The 23,271-nt window shown below is 36.2% G+C and overlaps 1 protein-coding gene across 3 annotated transcripts in view; it reads right to left on the reverse strand.

The window, feature by feature from the left end:
* Nucleotides 1-7,481, reverse strand: part of LOC124353516 (fatty acid synthase) — a 51,254-nt gene extending 43,773 nt beyond the window's left edge. Inside the window, exon 1 of one of the 3 annotated variants that reach the window (XM_046803387.1) lies at nucleotides 7,460-7,481. Coding sequence is in view for 1 of the 3 variants with exons in the window: in XM_046803385.1 (XP_046659341.1) it covers nucleotides 6,583-6,602 (20 nt within the window). In the remaining 2 variants the exon portion in view is untranslated. Of the gene's footprint in view, nucleotides 1-5,048; nucleotides 5,202-6,582; nucleotides 6,618-7,459 lie in introns of those variants that run through there. The other 2 variants (XM_046803385.1, XM_046803386.1) reach the window with 2 other exon arrangements.
* Nucleotides 7,482-23,271: the final 15,790 nt, after the last annotated feature.

Genomic DNA, 23,271 nt, shown 5'->3' on the forward strand with positions numbered 1-23,271 from the left:
AGAACAAAGTTACAAGAGAAATAAGATGAGTGAACCTGCTTCGGCAAATATGGTATTTTCTAACCTTGGACGTCTTTGGAGTAAACGGTACGTAAATGCATTAACAGTGTTTGACTTTAGTCGTCTACAAACGATGAGTCAGTGATAATCCCCAGAGACGATTTGCAAACTCTCCTGGACTGAGACATATATACATCATATACGATAATCTATGTGTGGGCATTTGCGATTTTATGAATTTAGCGAAGACGAAAACAAAACATTTACCATTCTAAGACCTGAATTTTGCATGAAAGGCAAAAACCTTTATCCAAGTGGACAGTAGTCAATCTGACAAGTAGTATCCAACGAAACACTATCCATACCAGAACAGTGGCGTCTATAGAAAATCATTTTGGGGGGCTCACATATTTGGTTGTTTAGGATGTATTAAATACTCACAAGAAATAGAGGTTCAGAAATCTTCCAATTGAAAAGTTTTGAGCTTTAAGACCTCATAAATGTTTTCTAGCTTAAAACAAACAACGGGGAGCAATTTTTATGGTTGTCTTTCAAAAGTTGCTTTAATTCCGAGAGTGGACTGAGCTATAGGTTTGAAACTTCGTAAGCAACCTAAGTGAAGCCTGTTACGCGACGTGCTGTGTGACGAACTTCCACCTTAGTCCTAATGAAACCTTACGATTGGTTAAGCCAAGGAAAGTAACATATGCTACGAACCATTCGTGATGAATCACCTAAACCGTTGAACCTTCAGGTATTGGAGTGAGTATGAAGGGTTGGATGGGGGGCGTTGATAAGGAAAGTTCACTTGTTGATAATTCCCTTCTGGTTTAGTGAATTATATTTCCGACCCCAAATGTTGAATGTGCCAATGATCAAGAAAATATGTCAAAAGTGTATATCTATGGCAATTTTGATTTATTTCGGTCTTGGTGTTTTTTGTTCGATAGTTGATTTTGCCTTGTTTTCCGATCAAGAATATATGTATACAAACACAGGTATGAGAAGCCTACTTCCGTCATAAGACAACTGAGATAGGTTTATAAGTCTTTAAACTTAACAAGTTAGATACCAACTTTTTATTTTATGTCCAATACTGTGTATTTCCTAAAAATGTACAGTCAAAACTATATTTTTAGTAAAACTTTTATTTTCTTATCTGGATATTTTGTTACTCTGTGCTCAACAGCGGTTGCAGAAAAAGTTGAAATATGAAATATTGTTACAATCACGTTTACTCTATGCTTTCCCACTATAAATGTAAACAATTTGAAAATAGTGGTAAACCCATTACATATGGTTGTGCTGCCACAACATAATGTTTACACCGAACATTTGATTACATTTAAGAAGCTCTTTCAGTTAATATTTCACAACTTTAGAGACTAAGATGGCATTTTTTTAGAGACAAGTGGGGCGTAGCCCGGAGGGATTTTCGAAATAAGAATAGGCCTATATTTATACCAGGTTGAATAGTTTATACTAAAAGCAAAACAAATAAACAAAGGCACTTTCGCATTTATAATATTATTAGGATATAAAAACCTGGTATCACTCGAGTTCTGGAATTCGAGCGTGTGACACCAAAAAATTCACAGTTTTTCAAAATCAAAATTGATGGAACTCAGAGAAAGTTTTGGCTAAAATCTTCACTGCGAAAACTATGCAGAAGTTTCGACCTTCAAAATGAGAGCCACACTGTTCAGGCTCAGAGGTTCTGACGTCACTGCTTGATTCGAGCGCTTGTTGGTCGTTGAAGAGAGTTGATTTCTGTAACAAGGCTCTTCACACTGATGACCTTGACCTGTACTAGTAGTCTCTTACTTCTAATATCATTCCTGGTCCAGTTTCGTTATCTCTGGAGGGGGGATTGTTTCTATAGCAGTCCCACATTCTGCGGATTGTGTACGAAGAGCTGAGTGTGCAGGACGATGGACGGGTGTAGGCAGGATGTTGAGTCAAAGGTCAACCGCTTCTTCTTCTCTATTTGCCCAATAACCAAGACGCTTTACTTTTTTTATAAAACCCAAACGAGGAAGGTCCGAGTTTGCTTTCATGGGTTATACGCACTCAGATTCGAAGAACAAGAATTACGAGTTAGGCGTGAGTCCGAAAATTATTAATGTCGAAAATTTGAAGTCAAAGAGTAAGATAACGTACTTTCGTTGATTGAAAAGTAATTCTAAACTCGTATTGTGGAGAAGAATAAGAATGTCAGCAACTGAATTGTGTCAAAAGAATTATTTTACGACTGGCGACTAAAAAGTACACTTAACTTTTAAAAGAAAGTATCCTTTCACGAAACTGGGTACAAATAAAAAGAGAAGATTGTGCTAACAAAGATTGAATTTCCATATACCATAGTATAACCGATTAATAAATAATCAAACATATTCTACTGAAAATCCAAAAATGCTTACACCACTTTATGGGTGAAAAATACTGAGCTGTTGATCACAAAGTGTTTAAAGGTCAAATTATATCACATATAAATACATATATTTATTTTTAACACTGGTTAGCACACTCCAGTTTTGGTCGTAAATGATGTGCAGTATAATTGAGATCGAATAATACAGAAAACAACCGTAAAAGAATTATGAATTCATAGGCCCAAAAATTCAAAATTGTGGGACAAATGCTTCTTGAAGGAGAAAGTAATTTGTGCCTGTTGGTAGCAAATTTATTATACATCCGTATAATCCTCACTATATGGAAAATTATTCCAAAAATGTTCTAAAAATTAAAAAAAGTTTACGAATCCATACATGACTGTAAAATTTGTGCGACATGAGGTGCTCATACAATTTTCTCATGAACTTTATTTCCATTTAGGTTACCATATTCACGTAACAAATAGCCTAAAGTGTTCCTTAAGATGCAAATAACATTCACGAACCCCTGTAAGAAGTACACAATCCAAAATTTGGGTAACGCAGTAATTATGTAGGTACTCGAAGGGGAGCAGTGCTTTAGTAATTACTGTGTTTAAGTACTAAATAAAATTACCCGCACTAACTTTGGAAATTCGGAAAACGCGTAAGGCAGAGTCCATACAGTAGGCCTATTCGGAAATATTTCCAGTTCTTAAAAGGCACATATTAGGTGTTTATTGAGTTTTGATTGATATAAAATGTGTATTGAGAATAATAGTTTTGGACACTAGAAATGCCGCACACAAAAGTTAAAAATTTGTTTATTTTTTTTCTAAAATCCAAAAATTTCTCATTCACCAATTCCATTGACTCATAATGAACAAAAAATGCAAAATTGTGGGACACACGATCCTGCAAATTTGATTTTTTAATCGAGATTTTTGTTAAAATAAAATAGAACTTTCCAATCCATGTATGCCAAAGAATACGAAAATGTGAGGTAGTATTTTAAGGACCACAAATTAAATTTTTTACCACCTATGTATAATTCTATAATAGAAAATATATGAAAAGCAGGTCAAGATTATGTGTGATAGAGTAAACTTCAAACATTTTCACGTGGACCTCAAGAAGATAGCTTGTTGGCTCAAGGGCAGATTTGTTACACACTCATACATGACAGATTACAACAAGATTTGTATGGATTCTCGATCTTATAAATTCCGAAACGATAGTCTGTTAAATTCGGCAGCAATTGGCGCAACCCCAATAACGTGCGTTTGATTCAGTAAATAGTGCCTTACGATTGCCAATAAAAATACCTGTAAGCTACATGTCGACACATTTATTACCAGCGATCACCTCATTCTTTGTGATAAGAGGCAATTATCGATACAATTAGTAATTAAATAACATATGTATGAAACGCAATTTCTGGTATGAAATAAATCTATACGTTTTGTTTTTAAATGTCACTTAAGTAAAAAAATACTTTTAGTTTGGTACATTTTATTGGAATACGAAATGACTATACGTCTATACACAGTATAGAGTACGACTTTTTGTTGATTAAGAAGATTCCTGTTTATTATCCTAGGGAGGGTTGAGTCATACATTTATTTATATTTCGGACCTAATTTTGATTGCAAATGGCCGTGCACACGTTTTGGATTTATTTACACAATAGGTGTACTTTTTTTCTATTACGATGTTCCTATGTTCATAATGAAAGGATTTATTGCAGTTCACAAATACAATGCACCACAGTCCGCGAGCTGTGGCGGACTGAGGGTCCACGTCTCGCGTCGCAGCAATGAAAACAAAACAAACGGATCAGGTGACAGTGGCGTGACCTACATACGCGACCGGGCCTGTAGACACCATAAAACTGACCTTGGATATAATGACTCATATAACATTAACATATCTTTGTTACATCGCGTCTGTAGTCTCGTCTACTCGACTGCACGTTCCTTGTATAAATGTTTCAAGGTTGGTACTAATGACCTTATTTCCTGATTCAATTAAGAATTCAAATTGATTCATATAAGGAAACGTAACGAATTAGTTATTCAGGAATGGTACATTGGAATGTCACTGCTAGTAACCATCCCATTAGACTAATTACGATCTCTTATAGACTAATTCAGGAATTCCGGTAATCAAACTGGATGTTCGTGAAAATAAAGTTTGAGATAGTAACCAACAAAACTAAACAACCATATTTCAAGTGTTCATTATTAATACATAATCTCCTTTCATGCAATGTTTACATATACACTTGTTATTGGAGAGTAACATAAATTAATTAGGTCACAAATTATTACTACCGACGTTAAACATAAATTTAAATTGTAGTATCATTACATACTTATATAATTAATTTTATTACAACCAAATTTGGCTATTATGTTATAAAGTACGAATATTTGCATTATTCTTAGGCTTGTGGTATCTTATAACAAAATTCGTAAATGTTGTCAGTAATTCGAGATTCATCGTGGAAATATATGTAACTATATAAAATATATATTTGTGTTAAATAATACATTTTTAGTGAATTAATTCATTTAGAAATTGTAAACTATAAAGATACCAATCCTAAACCTGGTATGCAGTAATTATGATGGTTAGATTTCTAGGTTAGTTACAATAAATGACAACTTCACTTACCGTTGATGACCTACAAACAAACCGCTGAAATGTAGCGTTTGCGATTGAGGACCGGTGAAACAGACACACACACCCGGTAAATTAGCGCACACACAATAAACTTGCCAAAGGACCGATCGCAAGCATAGCAGAAACCTTTATTGCGGTCCTTATCTTACTCTGATGTCAGGCGGTCAGGCCATGTGAGCTCCGCCAATCAGAGGCCGGCGTCTCTCCCTCCCCTCCCCTCCACTCCTCAGTACATTGTCGCACGCCGACCCGCGCAACTAGCACTGTTCCGCGGGAATGTCGAGGTTAAGAGGGAAATTTCTGTCCCCGCGACGCCCCGCGAGAGGGATTTGTTTGGTTACAGCGTCGTACGCTTCTACGGTATAAACATAAACACATATCTAATCACAAAGTTGAGCTATCATTTCAATGCAATGAAATTGTCAGACAACGCTTTTTCATGTTTTGGGAGCTAATGTTCTGTTGCAGTTACGATTAAAGGATGCATGTTGGATAGTAATGTAATTAAAACAAACACGATTAGGAAAATCCATACCTAGACGAGATCCTAGTCTTGCTCCTAACTTAAAGTAGCCATTGTAAACTAAACATCTACTTTGCTTTGTGGCTTCCATTGTAACAACCCCTTTGTAGTATGGCGTGAAGAAATATAACGTACATATTTGGGCTGTGCATAAAGAGCGCATATAAACGAATTTGACCTTTAAACAGACTCATTTATAGACAAAAAAGTAACCGACCTTTTCATGTACCATAGGTAATATTTTAGAGCGAAAATAATGCAAGGTTAGGACAGCAAAAAGTACCAAATATATCGTAAATGGTACCGAATTAGGGCGTTATAAGACTTCCTTTTGAGATACTGTAAGCGAGTAAAGTATGCATGTATAAAGATTTGATGAGGTAAAAACATGGATGTGCGTGAGAAAATTTCGATAAAATAGTAAATAACGGTAGTTTTTAAACTATAAATAACTATTCTAAATGACTTCTATAAAAATACGGATAAGTATCAATATGTAAAGAAACTGTTTTATTCCCAATTAGATTTAATTGCAAAAATTAATTTAATTAAAATCAAACATGTCGTTGTTTACAAATTGTTCCAAAATGGAAACGGTTGTGCTATATATAAACCAATATGAAGTTTGTGACGATTTAAATCACTAAATATATAATTTTTTATTAATTACACTCTTTTTTCGATAGTCTAAATGTAATGAGTGGTACAGTTAATCGAAATAAACCGTTTATAATCTATTTTCATCTCATCGGGATGTTGACAATAATCTCGCAGTTATAAATTAACACGCGATGTTTACAAAACTAGAATTCAGATATGGGTACGACATTTATCTCGATTTAGCTGACATTTCAATAGTTGACAGTTCCCAGATATCGTCCATTTCGCAGCCGCAATTGTGTTTTCCCCATTTGCGACACAGACCTCAGTCGGTGATCAACTTCCGGTAAATGTATCACAGATTAAAACCGCCAGAACCGCAAAATATTACAGCTAACTTACCCATCGGCCAAGAGGACCATATTGGAATGATAAGAAGCGAGGTATCTGGTGTCTGGTATCTGGAGACACAGTCTAGGTGTGTAGTTGTAGTCATGCGCGAGTTTGTCACCACGCGAACTGTCAACGTCTCGCTGGGACGACGGTAAAAAATACACTGCGCTACTTCAACCAATCACAGCCTCCTCCCACAGACCACGTGATGAGAACATCGCATCATAGCGTCGCGGATTTAAATTGTGATGCGTACTCGGTAATATCAAGTTGGAAATTTGATTTTCATAAATTAATTTTTAAAAACTCCTTTGTTGCATTGAAATTGTGTTCTACACACACCGATTTATTTTTTACACAGACTAATAATGCATAAATCAGTGCCATATTTTTTATAGTGTTTAGTAGAGTATTTTTCCATTTTTGTGTGGACAAAAAGGCAATTACTTAGTAAATTCAACTGTATTCCAATTTAATTACCACTAGCGAATTACAACACATATCCCAGTAATTAATTTAATTTTACAAATTTAAATTAATTATTGGAATATGCATTGCAATTTACTAGTGGTATTAAATTAAAATATTTCCGATGCTCCAAGAATCTTCATGTATTGCAATTACTCTATTTCATTTAGTAAAATGCTTTACCCTACTTTCTGGATTTACATTATTTTTTGCTTTAACACGCCATCTAATTTCATGAAATCTTCCTACATCGAACCTGACTCAATGCATTTTTATAAATAAATCAAGAAATAAACTATAAATATTATATGTTTAAAACATTTTTTATGTCAATAGCACGCACTATTGAAAATATTTTAGTTCAGAAGCGAGTTAAATGTATTAGAACTTATTCCAGAAATTTAAAAATCGCACTTACCTTTTAGTGGAAGTATATCCAAATCTCGGAGACGCACAGACGTCACTTGCACAACTGTGTCAAGAGCTACTGAGGTCAGTACATCGATAAAACTTGGTTAAATAACTCGCTACACGCACTCGAGGAGCGGCAGGGCCCGTTATCAGCTGATAAGAGCGCTCGCTGAGTAGTGCGACGGCAGTGATCAGCGATCAGCTGGTGTTACTCAACAATCGAGTGTGACGAGTCGAGTATTTTCGTGTGTCAAGGTTGGCAGTGTTTCCATCAGGTGATCGCACCGGCTCCTCTCTGTCTGGCTGCAGACTGCACCGCATCGAGCTAGCCAGCTGTGACCGGGTGTCACGCGATTCAACCGACCAATCGTCAGGCTCCTAGCTCGGCTGGAGCGGCAACGGTCTTGTTCCTGTTCCTAGCGGCGGGGATTCGGAAGGGAAAGGAAATCCTCGGTGGGGTTCTGTCAGCGATTTAGTTGACGTTGTTTGGAAACAGAATTTTTTGTACTTTTGACATCTCGAACCTTTGGGGTAATTCACGAATTAAAGGGTGTATACTGACTGACATTGATTTGTGTCAATGCGTCTAAAAATGGTTCAACGCAGATTTCAGAGAAATGGTCTGAAGTCGTGTGCTGCAATACTTCAGAATCTGAAAGTGAACAATATTGTCCTTGGGCTTAAATCATCGGTGTCACGTTTTCCGGCTAACACCAAATCGAGACATTGTTCACAATACTGAAAATCTTGAGATATTTCGGGAAGGGACTTTCTCCAGTCACTGTAACACTTGTTGACTAAAGATGGATCTCCACATTTAGGACGAATATCTCAAGACTTTAACTGTGTTTACCTTTTACCACCGGCCGTGTAAACCAACGAACTAAGTGATCTAATAGTACAGGAGCCGAGAACACAATTTACAGACTATAAACACATAAACTAGTTGTTCTTGAAAACATCGATGCTGCCGATCGATAGTTTTAGTGGAAGTCGAAATAGTAGGGCATCGATAGGATAAGAAACGATATATTTGTTTAATTTCATACATTTCTCAGCTTGAAGCACATAAAATCCGCCCGTCGGAGACGTACATAATATTAAATTAACGTCATCTAACCACATACAAACCGACTCTTGGGTGAAAGTTGGTTGAAGCACTTAATATGATTGCAGACGATAATATAAGTATTGTTACGATTGGTCTGCCAAGCTTAGAAACAATTTTTCTTCTTTTTTATATCATCTGATATTTTTATTCGTTTCGATGCCCTCCAATTTTGACCTCCACCAAAAGAAACAATCGAATACTTACTTGGGAGAATTTCCTCTATTGATTTCAAGAAAACCAGATTTTGTGCTTGTACCATGCAAATTGGTTGTAGGCTCTTATACTGTATATTCAATTCTCCTCGAATTATTGTCATTTAATGCAAAGTTACCACAGAACGCATGGTGATTACAAAGTAGGCGGGAAAGAAAGAAACGCTTCTTTATTAAGGCAAAATTAGGACCATAATTAATTATGGTCCTTTCTTACATTTAACCTCTCAAACAAAATTAATCTTAATAGTGGAAAATAATAAGGCTTATTAACTATAACTTACACTTACGGTATTCCATTCACTCTTCCATTCACACAGTCACGATCCAAAGAGTAGCCCCGCCGCCCGCCACGATCATCCGGTCCAGGTATCTTCGTCTCAGCTCCGCCACAAACCGTTCCCGGCTCTCAATTTGTTCGAAAGAATCTGGTAAGAAGTTCCATAATCTACAGGCGGGTAACGGTGAAAGATCGGTTATAGGTTGTGGTTCTGTGTATTGGAATTCTGAGACTTAGTGCACCAGTCCGAGCTTTTCTTGCGCCACTCCCCGCCATAAACTGAAAGTTTTCAGATAAATATTTTGTTGAATCCGTATTAATAATAGAGTATAACAATGGCAAAATTCGAATCGATCTTGAATCAGCTAATTTTAGAATTGATGGCTGAATAAAATATGGCGTAACATGATCCCTTCGACGTAAATCAAACAGAAAGCGAATGCAGTAATTTTGTGCTCTTTGCAGTTTGTCATGTCATTGATTACAGAGTTGCAGTAGTTAAAGTAGGGAAACACAAGTGATTTGATCACCAGAAGTTTAATGTGAACTGGTAGAAGTCCTTGCATTCGTTACATGGATGCCCTGTATACCACTTGACAGCTGTGATGCTGAAGGGCTATGGTGGGACTTTAATCCGTAGAATCAGCTGTTCATCACTGATGAAGTACGCCGTAACCATATATGGCATTTAAAATACTAGATAATATGTAGAAGTAGTGAGTGGAATTACTTCTTGAGTGCTCCACAATGACATATGTGTAATTAGTCATCTACGCAATGTGAACTTGTCGTAGAAGTACAATTTTGTAGCAATTACTTCCTCTTTACGACGTACACGGTCATTTACTTGGGTGTGATCGTAGCAGAGCACATAGTTTTTCAACCGTTTACGTCTTTAGTCTTGGAATCTCTTCGGAGAAATACTCTTCTATGATGAATCGAAGCAAAATATCAGATAGAAAATGGTCGCCAGAGCAGAAGGTGCTGCACAAGTTCAGTGATGTGAGAATCGAATAGTATTCGAATAAAGCTCGGGTATTCACATATTCATTCGAATACCATAAAATGAATTCGAATACTTTTGAAATAAAATATACAATTTCTCTGGAAGAATCGAATTCAAACCGACAGTATTAATTCGTTTAGACTAATAGTAGACTATTCAAATAAAGTATTCAAGAGCTGTATTCGTATTCAAATACATGCACTCGTTGGAGGATTTAGATGAATATATGAATGTGTTTTGTATATATATATATATATATATATATATATATATATATGGACTATGAAAAGAATAATTAAGTAGAGATTCATAATTTGGAATGTCATTAAAAATGTTCAAACTTGACAATATGTATAATTGTACAAATAATCAATTAATAAATACATTTGTAAACAATAAAGACAAAAATTAATGTTTATTTCACGTCTGTTGTGTGAAAACAAAATATTATTTAGGTTTTTGGCTTCAATCTATTTCTACGATCATAGGTGACAAAACCTGCAGTAGAAAAGAATCTTTCAGGCGGGACTGAAGTAACAGGTAAACAAATATTTTTTTTCTGGAGTGCATAAATCATGGGTATGTCATGTTTGCAAGAGGCACAAAAAGGAAAAGGATTTTCCCACCTTTTTGGCAGGGCAATTCCAAATACCCAAGAAACAATGGATTACGGGAAGGAAGTAAGACAAGTCTAGACTTGTCTCTTACAAAAAGTATTCGAAAACAAGGGTGGTTTTGAATACATTGTATTCGATACTTTTAAGTATTCGATTCTCCCATCACTAGGTCAGATAGCTTGTTCAGGTCTCTCTGTATAGTTCACCGGTCAGGAAATCCCAGCCCTCGACAACTGTGCAGAAGTTGTAGCAGCCAGATAACACAGATAAGGACTGTGTTTGGGAGCTTCAGAAGATAAGAAACCAGTTTAGAGCAAAGCCCAACATTCCGGGAAGAAATATCAGATAGGCTAATTGTCTCCTTACCAATCTAAAATGTTACAGTTCATACAGAAGAATAAAAATAAACATACATAACAGTTACAAACTAAACAAACACACATAATAGTATTAGTACAATTCTTGAACTGCATATATACATTTATATAGTACATGTTGACATATAATTACAAGTATATCAACCGCTATTTCATTCTAGACAATACTTAATCTCACAACAAATCCTTAAAACTTATTGAATATGAGAATATCTTTGGGGTTGAAAGAATCATTTACATAAAATATGTCTATAGGAATGAACAGTGCACATGTAGTGGTAACCGCGTCTTAATTTATACCTCCCTTAAATTCGGGTTTTGAACGATGGGCGGATAGTGAAGAAAACAGTATTTTTTCGGAGATTTGCCATTGCTCAATGATATAAGAAATCAGTAACACTAAGTTTCGAGATCCACAATCTGATCTCTTCCTCAGGTGGGTAACTAGCGTAACGCATAACTACAATCTGGGTTAACATAAACAAATCATACCAGAGCGTTGTGACAAGCAATAGTTAGATTCACAACAAACGTATTATGTGTTATCTTCATACATATTAACTCTGAAATAAAAATGATTAACTCTTAATAAAAAAAACTCTAATTATAAAAACCGAACCTTTAAATATACAGGTTACAAATATGTATGTATTAAACGACCAACGACTGATAACCGTTCAGTACCCAGTAAATTTTTCGTATCACTGAACGATGACAAGTGTACGAAAAAAATCAAATTTCCTTTACTCATATAATTATCATTATAAAACAAAATGGGGCAGAGTTTACTTCCCTGAATAATTCCATTATCCATTTTTTTCTACTACACCTTGACTGATACGTAATGTTTCCAATTTAATAAATGGCTTTCAAAGCATGTGTACACCACCTTGATTTCCTATCATTGAAGTATATAAACTCCTATTTAATTCCTTCTGTATGGACTGACCATATTTGTTAACAACTAAATTTCACACGCTTATTTCCATACTGCTTTAAATCTCAATTAAATGCTAACAAAATTTCGGTGAGACGTTTCAAATTTGTATTATTACAGAATTTAAAGTACGGTACATAATGTTGTGATTTATTGGCTGAGCTTTAGCGAAGCCTAACACTCGTGGAGCTGGAAATTTATTTTTGTCCATTTGTATATCTGTCCGCACGATATCTCGAATACGAACTGACTTATAGATTTGAAATTGTCCATGAAGCTTCATTCCAATATGAGGGACACTAAGTTCAATAGTGGCACATGTCACTCCATGTGATTTGGCTGAGCGTTAGTACATATTTTTACATTCTCTAATGGGTAACCACGATGGCAATAAGAACATTGCAGAATAAATAGATTTGTAAAAAAGGCCACGTGCATTAAGAAGAGATTTTGGCAAGTGACACATTGACACAGGTAGCCTAACTATCCTAATCATTCATCATTGTATGGTGTCCTGATGTCTAGAACTTTATTATTTTAACACCGATATTAAACCCAATTTAATGAACAAAAATTTGAATGTATCATATGGTAATACATGTCGAGAAAGATTTCATCTGGGTCAGGTTCCGTTATTTCACCCCATGTTTTTAAATCGCTACTATAGCCACGGAATTGATTGTTTTAACTATTTATGATCATAGATGAGTACGGAGGTACTAAACTAGATAGACACTGTTTGTTTTCCTTGACGACGTCTTATCTTATCAGCATCAGGCATGCCCAGACTGTTCTTGTTATCGAAATGAGACGAGTGCCTCCGGCCATCAGCGCGGGCTTCGGCAGCACTGCCCCGCGCTGATGTCAATAAAAGAAAAACATCCCTCGAGATAGTACCTATCAGTAAAATATAAAATTCTAGAGGGGCTGATCAGAAATATAAATTGAAATGATTAGTTTACCTCAAACAATCAATTCCGTGGCTATAGTAGCGATTTAAAAACATGGGGTGAAATAACGGAACTTGACCTTCATCTGTAGAGTTGAAATTTTGCATGAACTTCATTTCTACATAGACAAGAATGGCCTAATGGTGCAGGTCAAACCATGGAATTTGGCTAAGCGTCTTTGAAACCCATCATTTAGTAGGCTGACACAATTTTTTCCCGGGGGGGGGGGGTGTAAAAGGTTCTTTCAAGTATTATTGTATTTGTATGTTGTTCTATCTGTCAATAATGAAACTATCTGTAGACTTGAAATTTTGCATTGAACCTCAGCGAAATTCCTTCGTTGTATTTTATAACGGAAGGATCTAAATTTAGTATTATGTGGCCGCAGAGCAAATAAACATTACCAGTTTACAGTGAGGTGCTTGTAGATTTGGTTATCAGCACTTAGTGAGGTATTAACACCTCTAGATCCATACTCTATTGTCTGATTAGAGATATTAACATGTAGAGCATTTCTAAAACAGAGCCTTAGATAGCAAACAGTTAAAAACTTTGATATTTATAAAAATATCTCAGGCTTTTCATGTAAAATAATACATTAAGTCAATTTTTAAATTTAATTTTTTTTAATTAAAATGTATTTTTATATATTCATCCATTTATAAACATTTCTAATATTTTAATGTCTTTGTGCCTTAGCCCACTGGGTGAAAGGTAAAATACCTTATTAAAATTTGAATTTATTCGTATTTGTGTTAATTTCATATGTGTGTGATTTTTTTCATTGAGGATGAGGGAGTTTTAAAGGGGCAGAAGAGTAAATAAAAACTAATGACGCTTCAAGTTAAGGTTTTATAATTATTGTATTTAGTTTGTGGAAAGATATATGAATAACGAAGCGAAGATGTTTCTCTACGTAATACACCCCTACTTTACTATTTCAATCGGAATGAGAAGGGTTAAACATTCTTGTTTGTGCGTTCCTATGAAAGTTGTCGCAAAACTAGACTAAAATTATGTTGCAAAAACTAATTCTTGCCTTTAGACCAATTTCTTTGTTGTTAGCAGATCCAGAGTTTACATGGGAGAGTAATATTTGAGAAATGCTGTTCCTAATAATTACACTTTGGAGTAATAAACTAAATATGTATTTTATTTACTATATATAGGCAAGTTATATGTTTAAGCCTAACGTAATGCAATGGTTATAAAATAATTAATATTTTTGGGCTTATATGCTGAATTATCTAATTAGCCCTCACACAACGATTTTCATTCAATGGTCAAAAGTAAAGAATGTCTCATTTTACCAGGCGAAATTAGGGCTAAGAAGCCCTCTCTAACACTTAACCTGGGGACCAACGGCTTGTTAAATGCTTGTAAAACCAATAGCAGTTAAAGGTGACTTCCGAACCACCACCAACGGCGGCGGGGCAGGCGAGCTGCTTGCAAGGATAGGATCGTTCAGCTGTCAACCATCCAAGCAGCAGCCACGCTCGACGTTGCTTGATCCGGTTATCTTGCGATAACCGCTGTACCCACTACACTGTGTGAATGGCAAAAAACCAATTACAACAAACCACTCTATGTACTTACTTAAGGTCATAGAGTAAAAAGAAAACATATCAATGAGAACAGAACTAATGCCTGTTATATTTCTTTTCAGACATCAAGGATTTCGTTTTATGTAATGAAGCCTTGCAGTTGCATAAATTATAGTTGTTTTTTTTTTTTTTGTGTTAAACTATTATAGTCATGATTATTTTATAACAAACAACACATAAGCAAATAACCATGAGTTGTTTCTGTCTTCAAAGGCATAATATCATGTGAATTGATGCAGGTACAATACCTATAAACCTATTATTGGAATACAAATGACATTTATGCTGCTCTTCTTGCCTTATTGAATGTATGAAATCTTTTAGCGCAAAATATGAATGTTATGAGAATCTAGATTATCGTATACACAAAAGTCAAAGAATGTCTAATTTGACCAGGTATTTGAAAATATGCTGAATCGTGAGGAATATGTATTTATAAATAGCAGATAAATTGTAAACACAGTTAAAATATATACTTACCATGGCATTTTTATTTTTATATAAATTTAAAATGTTTAATTTTGGTTTTTCTTTTTCCAAGTTTCACTCATTATGGTTTTTACATAACTTGAGATAGTAAGATATTTCAAATGTACAAAATCTACCACAGTTTTAGAGTGGGCAAAAATATAAAACATATATAAACTTATTGGCAGTACAAAGAAGGTTTGATAACTACTTAATAAATCTTTTTCACTAGAGTCGGGTCTCTTCCTCTTCCCTAAAAATGCAGACAACGCAAATTATTGGTATCACCCATGCCATTTGGGTTGTGTGTTGCATTTTCCTGGCCAACCAAAGTCCATTTTATAACGAAATAATCAACTTTTTACTACATAAAAGCCTAGCAACAGTGGCAACAATAAATGGCAACACTGAGTAAGGCATCAACGACACGGGGGTCGGTAGTCAGTCAGTCTGTACAACTTGAGCCACCAAAATAGCGTCGACTTTTTTAGGGAAAATTGTCTTTGGGTTCCTAGACTGTATTGATTGACGTTCAGTAATAAAATTGTATTCGTTTCTTATAAGCGTATTCATCGTTGATGTCATTGTTTTGCTTTTTTATCTCAATTCAATTAACAGGAAACAGTGTGCTCCCAAAGCAGTGGCCGTTTATTTTCAAAGAAGGAACCTAACCTATTATATAACGATTACAAATGTAGTATTTTTACTTGACTAACGCCAACAGTTGCTATCATATATATTGAATTTATGTTCAGCTTAATAAACTTCTTCAAATTTGTATAAAATACCGATTATCAACATTTAATTATGATAATCATCGTATAAGAGGTTTTTTAGTGTATAAACCATCCTCTATGTGTTCGGAAAGTAATGTGTTTTAATTGAATTAGCAATTATAGGTAAACCGTTAAAAAAGACACTGGGCGATTTTAGTTCACGCAGGGTGTGGTAAATACCCCTCCGCCGCTGTGAAGCCGCCCTCTCCCAGTATCCCCACCACTGCTCGGCACTCGCCCGCTCGCTCTATCCCCTGACCACTTAGCGGCTAACCTCTCACCAAAACGCAAACTCCCTGGATACGTCTATGGCTACATTAGTATGTTCAATTAATATTTTACCTATTCTTAATATACTTATAGTATAGGTAAGTAACTGTAGTATAAACAAAATGGCGCGAGCTAGGCACGATCCACACAGCTGATAAAACAGACGAGGAGATGATTGTCCCATTCCGCGTAACTACTCAGATATTTGCTTCTGCGCAGTTTTCTTTGCGAGCGGTTTATCTATAATAGGTAGTGGTTTTACAAGTACCACTTAATCGTGAACCATATAAACGTCATAACAAGATAAATCACAATCGAATCGGTATCTGTTAAATGTTATACGTAAGCATTACAAGTATGTATAGTATTTAAATTAATATGCATATTCAATTTAATAAACGTACACAATATGGTAGACTAATAAATCAACATGTGTTTTTTTATCTTTAGAAAACAATAATACTCGTCTACGCTGAAATCCTAAAAGGCATCAACATTGATGAGCAATTAAAACAGGCTAAGTACGGCAGGCTCCATACTGTCTAGTAACTACTGGTTGGCCTCTGACCATTCGGTAAATGAGGACTTGGGCTCAAACAAACACCACAGTAGTTCCTAGCAAACATGCTTGCTGATAACGGGTATCATAACTAAAGTGTATCCGGCACGAATAGCAAAACAAATAAGTTCTTATCAAGACATTGTTCCTCAATGATTTTTTCCAATAAATGAAGCTGTCTGTAGACTAGAGTTTACCTACTGGTACTTAACATACAGTATAACTCAAGGGCAAACAAAAGGAATTTCGCTAAATGCCCTTAAAGTACCAAATTGCTGAAAATAGACCAAATATACATTAATGTTTTAAGTACTCAAAAACAACATTAAAAGTACCTGTTTTGTTGGTTCTATTTCCAAATAGTGAAAAATAAAGATAAAATGTCCATGGGTATATGTGAGGAACAGTATAAAGATGCATACGGATTCTAGCTTTTAAAGGAGAATATACCTTGCATCCATCTTGGGGTTCATGAGGTAGGAGTTTTGTTTGGTAAAGCTAATTCCGTGCAGGGGCGTACTAACGTGGAGAACGAACGTGACCTATCCCCTCTAAGAAACATTTTATTTCAAAATAATCGATCGCTTAATAGTCTGTTTGTTTTTGACTAAATATAACATTCATGTTGGAACTTTGAAATAAATCACAATAAAATATATAAATTTAAACCCTATAACAATTTTAATTTAATAAATACACGGCACTGCACATATAACAATTAATTTTTTCATGACATTTTTTCAATATTTGAATTTCGCCGTCACGCAGCAATCACGAAAGTGAGGTTACTTCATACTATTTCTACTGGCTTCTACCTGTACTCGGTACTTCAGTAACTGAGTACAAAATATACTCATACTGATTATAACTCATATGTTATCGAGTGCTCCTAAAATATTACAAGTTCCAGTTCCTGTTACTGCTACAGGAGCCCGAGTACTTTGTACCAGGAACGGCGGTAAGCGTGTAAAGTATCTGTATCGTAAAAGTATTTGTAACCTGTACCGGTTACTTTAGGTATGCGATGACTTGTACTCTTTGTACAGACGAGTAACCGGTACAGAAAGTATATTTGGGAGTAGTCCGGAAGTGATCAGTTTTCACAGTAGTGCGTGAATTACCGAGCTCTGAGCAGTTCTGTGATGTATTAGTTTGTTGCCATTCGTTGTCACTAAGGCTTCTTTCACACACATCGAATTTGGACGTCCGATATTTTATCGACCGTCCAAATTCCAATAGTGGCGCATAGCAGTAAACGGGAACATTCAGACTAGAAGATCTCTGAACGGCAACGATAAAATGCCGTGTAGCAGCCGTCCACTGCCACTGCAGACCAACGGCACCGTGCCGTTGCCGTCCTTACAGTGGCGTACGTGTCCATTCGTGCGCTTCCAGACATATCGATATTTTACCGTCCGTCCTCACTTCTCACTACGCCTTCTCCCTGTGCAGTGCACATCTTTAGGACTAATCAAGTTAATTTATAAATTGTACACATGAATTAAATTAACTCTGAAGTGTTATATTGTAATATCGATGAAACTTCAGCCCTTGAAGTACAGTATAAAGAGCTTGTAGCTCACAACCAAAGTTTTTTTTTAATACCAGATTTTAAATTATTTGAGTTTGACGTATCACATAAAACAAGATTGTTTCATGTCGAAAACCTTTCTCTTTTCAAATAAATAAATTTAAACAAACATTTGTATTATCATTATTAATTAAAGTTTTAGCTCTAAAACGTGTTAGTTAGAATTTTTAATAATTTGTTACTTACCTTAACGTAATAGCAAGCCTTTCCTGTGTGGGAATACAATTCCTCATTTTAGTGTTTTCGTGTTTGATGACATCTTTTGACTTCTCGTGAAGTTCATCAAACGAAACCGTAGACATTCTAAAGAAATTAAAACACTTATTTCCATCACGTTGAAGTTCTTCAAAAACGGTGTGAAAGGTTCCCACCTGTTCCCTTGTTTTATTAATCGGATGTATCCAGCACTTCCACTTAATCCTACGACGCATTATACGACGGTATAGGAACCACATAGCCACAACACGTTTTTTATTCATTAGAGAGAAGCAATAAAACACTCACTACAGCACACCATATACTCGAATAACTTTCTGAACGGTAAAAAAATCGATGTGTGTGCAAGCGGCACCCAAACGATAAAATATCGCCCGTTATTTTATCGGACGTCCAAATTCGATGTGTGTGAAAGAGGCCTAAGAGTCAACACCGCCCTGGGCAGTCTGGCGATTGTGCGTTAAAACGAACAGTTACCGGTTACGGTGAATTAACAACACTTACTCAATTTAATGTGTTAAAAATTAAACTTTTTAATTATAAATTTACAAAATTACTCAAGATAATGACTAAAATCCATAGTGTAACCAATTCCGAATTTTGTGGACCACATTTCTCCAGGTGATTGGTAGTAGAGTGGTTTTACTGTAAGCTTTATACACCTTGACCTAATTTTTGCCCTCCTTTTATTAGTTCAGAAGTATTATATTTCATAATTTTAGGACCTAGCATTTCCAAAAGTTTCCGAGGAAGAGTCCCCAGACCCTCCCCCTCCCCCCACCATAGAGTATGGGGAGATTGTCTAAACCACCGACAAGTCGGTGTTTCAGGAACTCCCCCCCCCAGAGAAGATTTCTCGGTACACCACTGGTTCCATGCGATGACGTTCAGGTAGTACTGTAATTCTAAATATTTTTTTAGAGTTGTAATATAAATCTTCAAGTAATAACCTGTATTTTATTAGTTCGATACACTTATACAGTTATGATCACTGTTTCTCTTGTTTGCCGCTAGATCGAGCGCAACCACCAAGTCAAAAGTGGTAACAGATTTAACACTGGGTGCAATATCTGCTCACTGATCCATAGTCAACGCCGCGACCGTGCTTTGTTTACATTGCAATCATCGAGACTAAAGTGCCATGAATACCTAAATGAGGAACAAACTCACACAAGAAGGCCTTCGGAGTGAGGTGTCCGTCATGCGTCGCTTAACAACGAAGAACAAAACAGGATTTAATTATTAACGACCTTGACTGCCTGCAATCAGGTGGCGTTAATGTTCCTAAAGAAATATCAGCTCAATGTGTACCACTTATAACCGCCTGGAACCGAAGCATAGAAACGACCTTGACAGCTTGCAATCAGGTAGCATTAGTTCAATGTTTAACAATGATAACCGCTTGGAACCGAAGCACAGAAACGATCTTGACAGCTTGCAATCAGGTAGCATTAGTTCAATGTTTACCATTGATAACCGCTTGGAACCGAAGCACAGAAACGATCTTGACAGCTTGCAATCAGGTAGCGGTAGTTCAATGTTTAACATTGATAACCGCTTGGAACCAAAGCACAGAAACGATCTTGACAGCTTGCAATCAGGTAGCATTAGTTCAATGTTTACCATTGATAACCGCTTGGAACCGAAGCACAGAAACGATCTTGACAGCTTGCAATCAGGTAGCGGTAGTTCAATGTTTAACATTGATAACCGCTTGGAACCAAAGCACAGAAACGATCTTGACAGCTTGCAATCAGGTAGCATCAGTTCAATGTTTACCATTGATAACCGCTTGGAACCGTAGCACAGAAACGATCTTGACTGCTTGCATTCAGGTGGCATTAATGTTCCCACAGAAATATCAGCTCAATGTACCTTTTTTACAGCTTGGAACCGTAGCACACAAACTATACAACGCAGAAAACCCAGTGGAATAACATAAATTACAGCGCGATTCTACGGCCAGGTTCAGTGTTACCGTTGTCAGCACCTTTTGCAACACTGTTGATAGCCTCCTTCGAGTAATATACTGAACTATAAATGTCTTCACTTATACGTAACGTAGCCTGACGCTGTCACAGACGCTACACCAAGAGGAAGGTGAACTGGAACAAAACTCAACATTCACGTTGAATCGACCCTTCCCACCACAGCTTCGTTCTGTGTAGAGAACTCGTTGCTCCACCGTGCTTAGAGATCGTGTCCATCACATCGTAGTGCACTCAATTGTGCTCCTGATGAGATAATGAGTATACTTCTTAACCTACATTACACTATATTTTGTAGTATATGTGACTCTGATGGCGAAACGATATAAGGAATTCATTTTTAGCTTATTCGTCGCCGATCGTTTTCTAGCGACCGTGACTCCAGATTCCAGGAGTCAAGTCTGTGACAGCGCCAGATTCCACTCGCTACACCAAGAGGAAGGTGAACTGGAGCTAAATTCAAAATTCATATATTCACATGAGATATAGCATTTGCCTGGCTAACGTCATCCTATTCCTTAGTAGAGTCACTATATGATATTCTAAATAGTTGTCAAGGGAATTCTACGGTTTTAAATAAACTGCTGGTTTGGTAAATTGCTGAACCCCAGGTCATGGTACTAAAACCTCGCCCCTTTTCCACATAGAGAGACGGACGTCCGTATACCCTGGCTTCGAAACGCTCATACTTTCTTTCAAGAAGGTGGCTTGTAAGGAACGCACTGCCCTTTAAACCTGTTAAATATAATAAAAACAATGTAAGCTAAATACAAATTATTTATCTAAAAATATAAATGTGTTGGCTTAATACTGTATATTCTCTGGACGTTTTAAAAATTTTATTTTATCTTAAAATATCCCATAGCAGTGATTACTTTTCGTCGGTGAACTTTGTCAATACGACCAAAAAAGTAATTTTGCATTTTTTTAATGTCTAAAAAAACTTTTATGACTGTCCGTATATCTAATATACATGTATTTTAGAATCGACATGTTTCATGATCAATGTTGTTTTACATTTAAGATTCAAATGTGCTGTTTACAATGCGGTTCACTTAATCAGTGTTTCAGGAGGTTCTCCATTACTATATTATTAAGGTGAGATTAAAATGTATGTATTAAAAATAACAGATAACCACATCGTATATTCAGTATAAACATATCTTGTTATAAAGTTAATCACGCTGAAACAAAGGTTTAAATTGCCTTTGTTCCGTCATATTCCACTTTATTAAACAAACATATTGCTCCCAGAGTTGCTTTAGATTGATAGTAGTTAGTTTTACATTGTTATTTATAGATTATAAACGTCACATGGTGATAAACTAGTTTTGTATGTATCCATACATAATTAGTATAGTCTAGTTTATAAACCTGCACGCCTTGCTGACAGTTTGTTCCTTCTTTCCTTGTCTAGCCCGAGGTCGTGTTCCTCGTTCTTATCTGAACATAACCTATAATAATGATTCAGAAATTTGGATATGTTGACTGTTGAGACATACAATTAAGGAGGTCAAGGTTCCGGTCAGGAAACGAAACCTGTTCACATATCCTACAGCCTTTGTATTGGTGAGTCATAGTTATGTTACTATTTGATTGAACAAAACTAACGATATCATCGCCCATCGGTGTACAGGGAGATGTTATCTTATCTACTGATGTTACTGACATTACTGACGATATCATCGCCCATCGGTGTACAGGGAGATGTTATCTTATCTACTGATGTTACTGACATTACTGACGATATCATCGCCCATCGGTGTACAGGGAGATGTTATCTTATCTACTGATGTTACTGACATTACTGACGATATCATCGCCCATCGGTGTACAGGGAGATGTTATCTTATCTACTGATGTTACTGACATTACTGACGATATCATCGCCCATCGGTGTACAGGGAGATGTTATCTTATCTACTGATGTTACTGACATTACTGACGATATCATCGCCCATCGGTGTACAGGGAGATGTTATCTTATCTACTGATGTTACTGACATTACTGACGATATCATCGACCATCGGTGTACAGGGAGATGTTATCTTATCTACTGATGTTACTGACATTACTGACGATATCATCGCCCATCGGTGTACAGGGAGATGTTATCTTATCTACTGATGTTACTGACATTACTGACGATATCATCGCCCATCGGTGTACAGGGAGATGTTATCTTATCTACTGATGTTACTGACATTACTGACGATATCATCGACCATCGGTGTACAGGGAGATGTTATCTTATCTACTGATGTTACTGACATTACTGACGATATCATCGCCCATCGGTGTACAGGGAGATGTTATCTTATCTACTGATGTTACTGACATTACTGTCGATATCATCGCCCATCGGTGTACAGGGAGATGTTATCTTATCTACTGATGTTACTGACATTACTGACGATATCATCGCCCATCGGTGTACAGGGAGATGTTATCTTATCTACTGATGTTACTGACATTACTAACGATATCATCGCCCATCGGTGTACAGGGAGATGTTATCTTATCTACTGATGTTACTGACATTACTGACGATATCATCGACCATCGGTGTACAGAGATGTTATGAATCTATTGATGACTATCTCTACTACTGACATCATTACTGACGATATCATCGCCCATCGGTGTCAAGGTACTCATTTATCTATTTCTACTGATGTTACTGACATTACTGACGATATCATCGCCCATCGGTGTACAGGGAGATGTTATCTTATCTACTGATGTTACTGACATTACTGACGATATCATCGCCCATCGGTGTACAGGGAGATGTTATCTTATCTACTGATGTTACTGACATTACTGACGATATCATCGCCCATCGGTGTACAGGGA

This window comes from Homalodisca vitripennis, chromosome 2 (assembly GCF_021130785.1).
Source record: "Homalodisca vitripennis isolate AUS2020 chromosome 2, UT_GWSS_2.1, whole genome shotgun sequence".
Taxonomy (NCBI): domain Eukaryota; kingdom Metazoa; phylum Arthropoda; class Insecta; order Hemiptera; family Cicadellidae; genus Homalodisca; species Homalodisca vitripennis.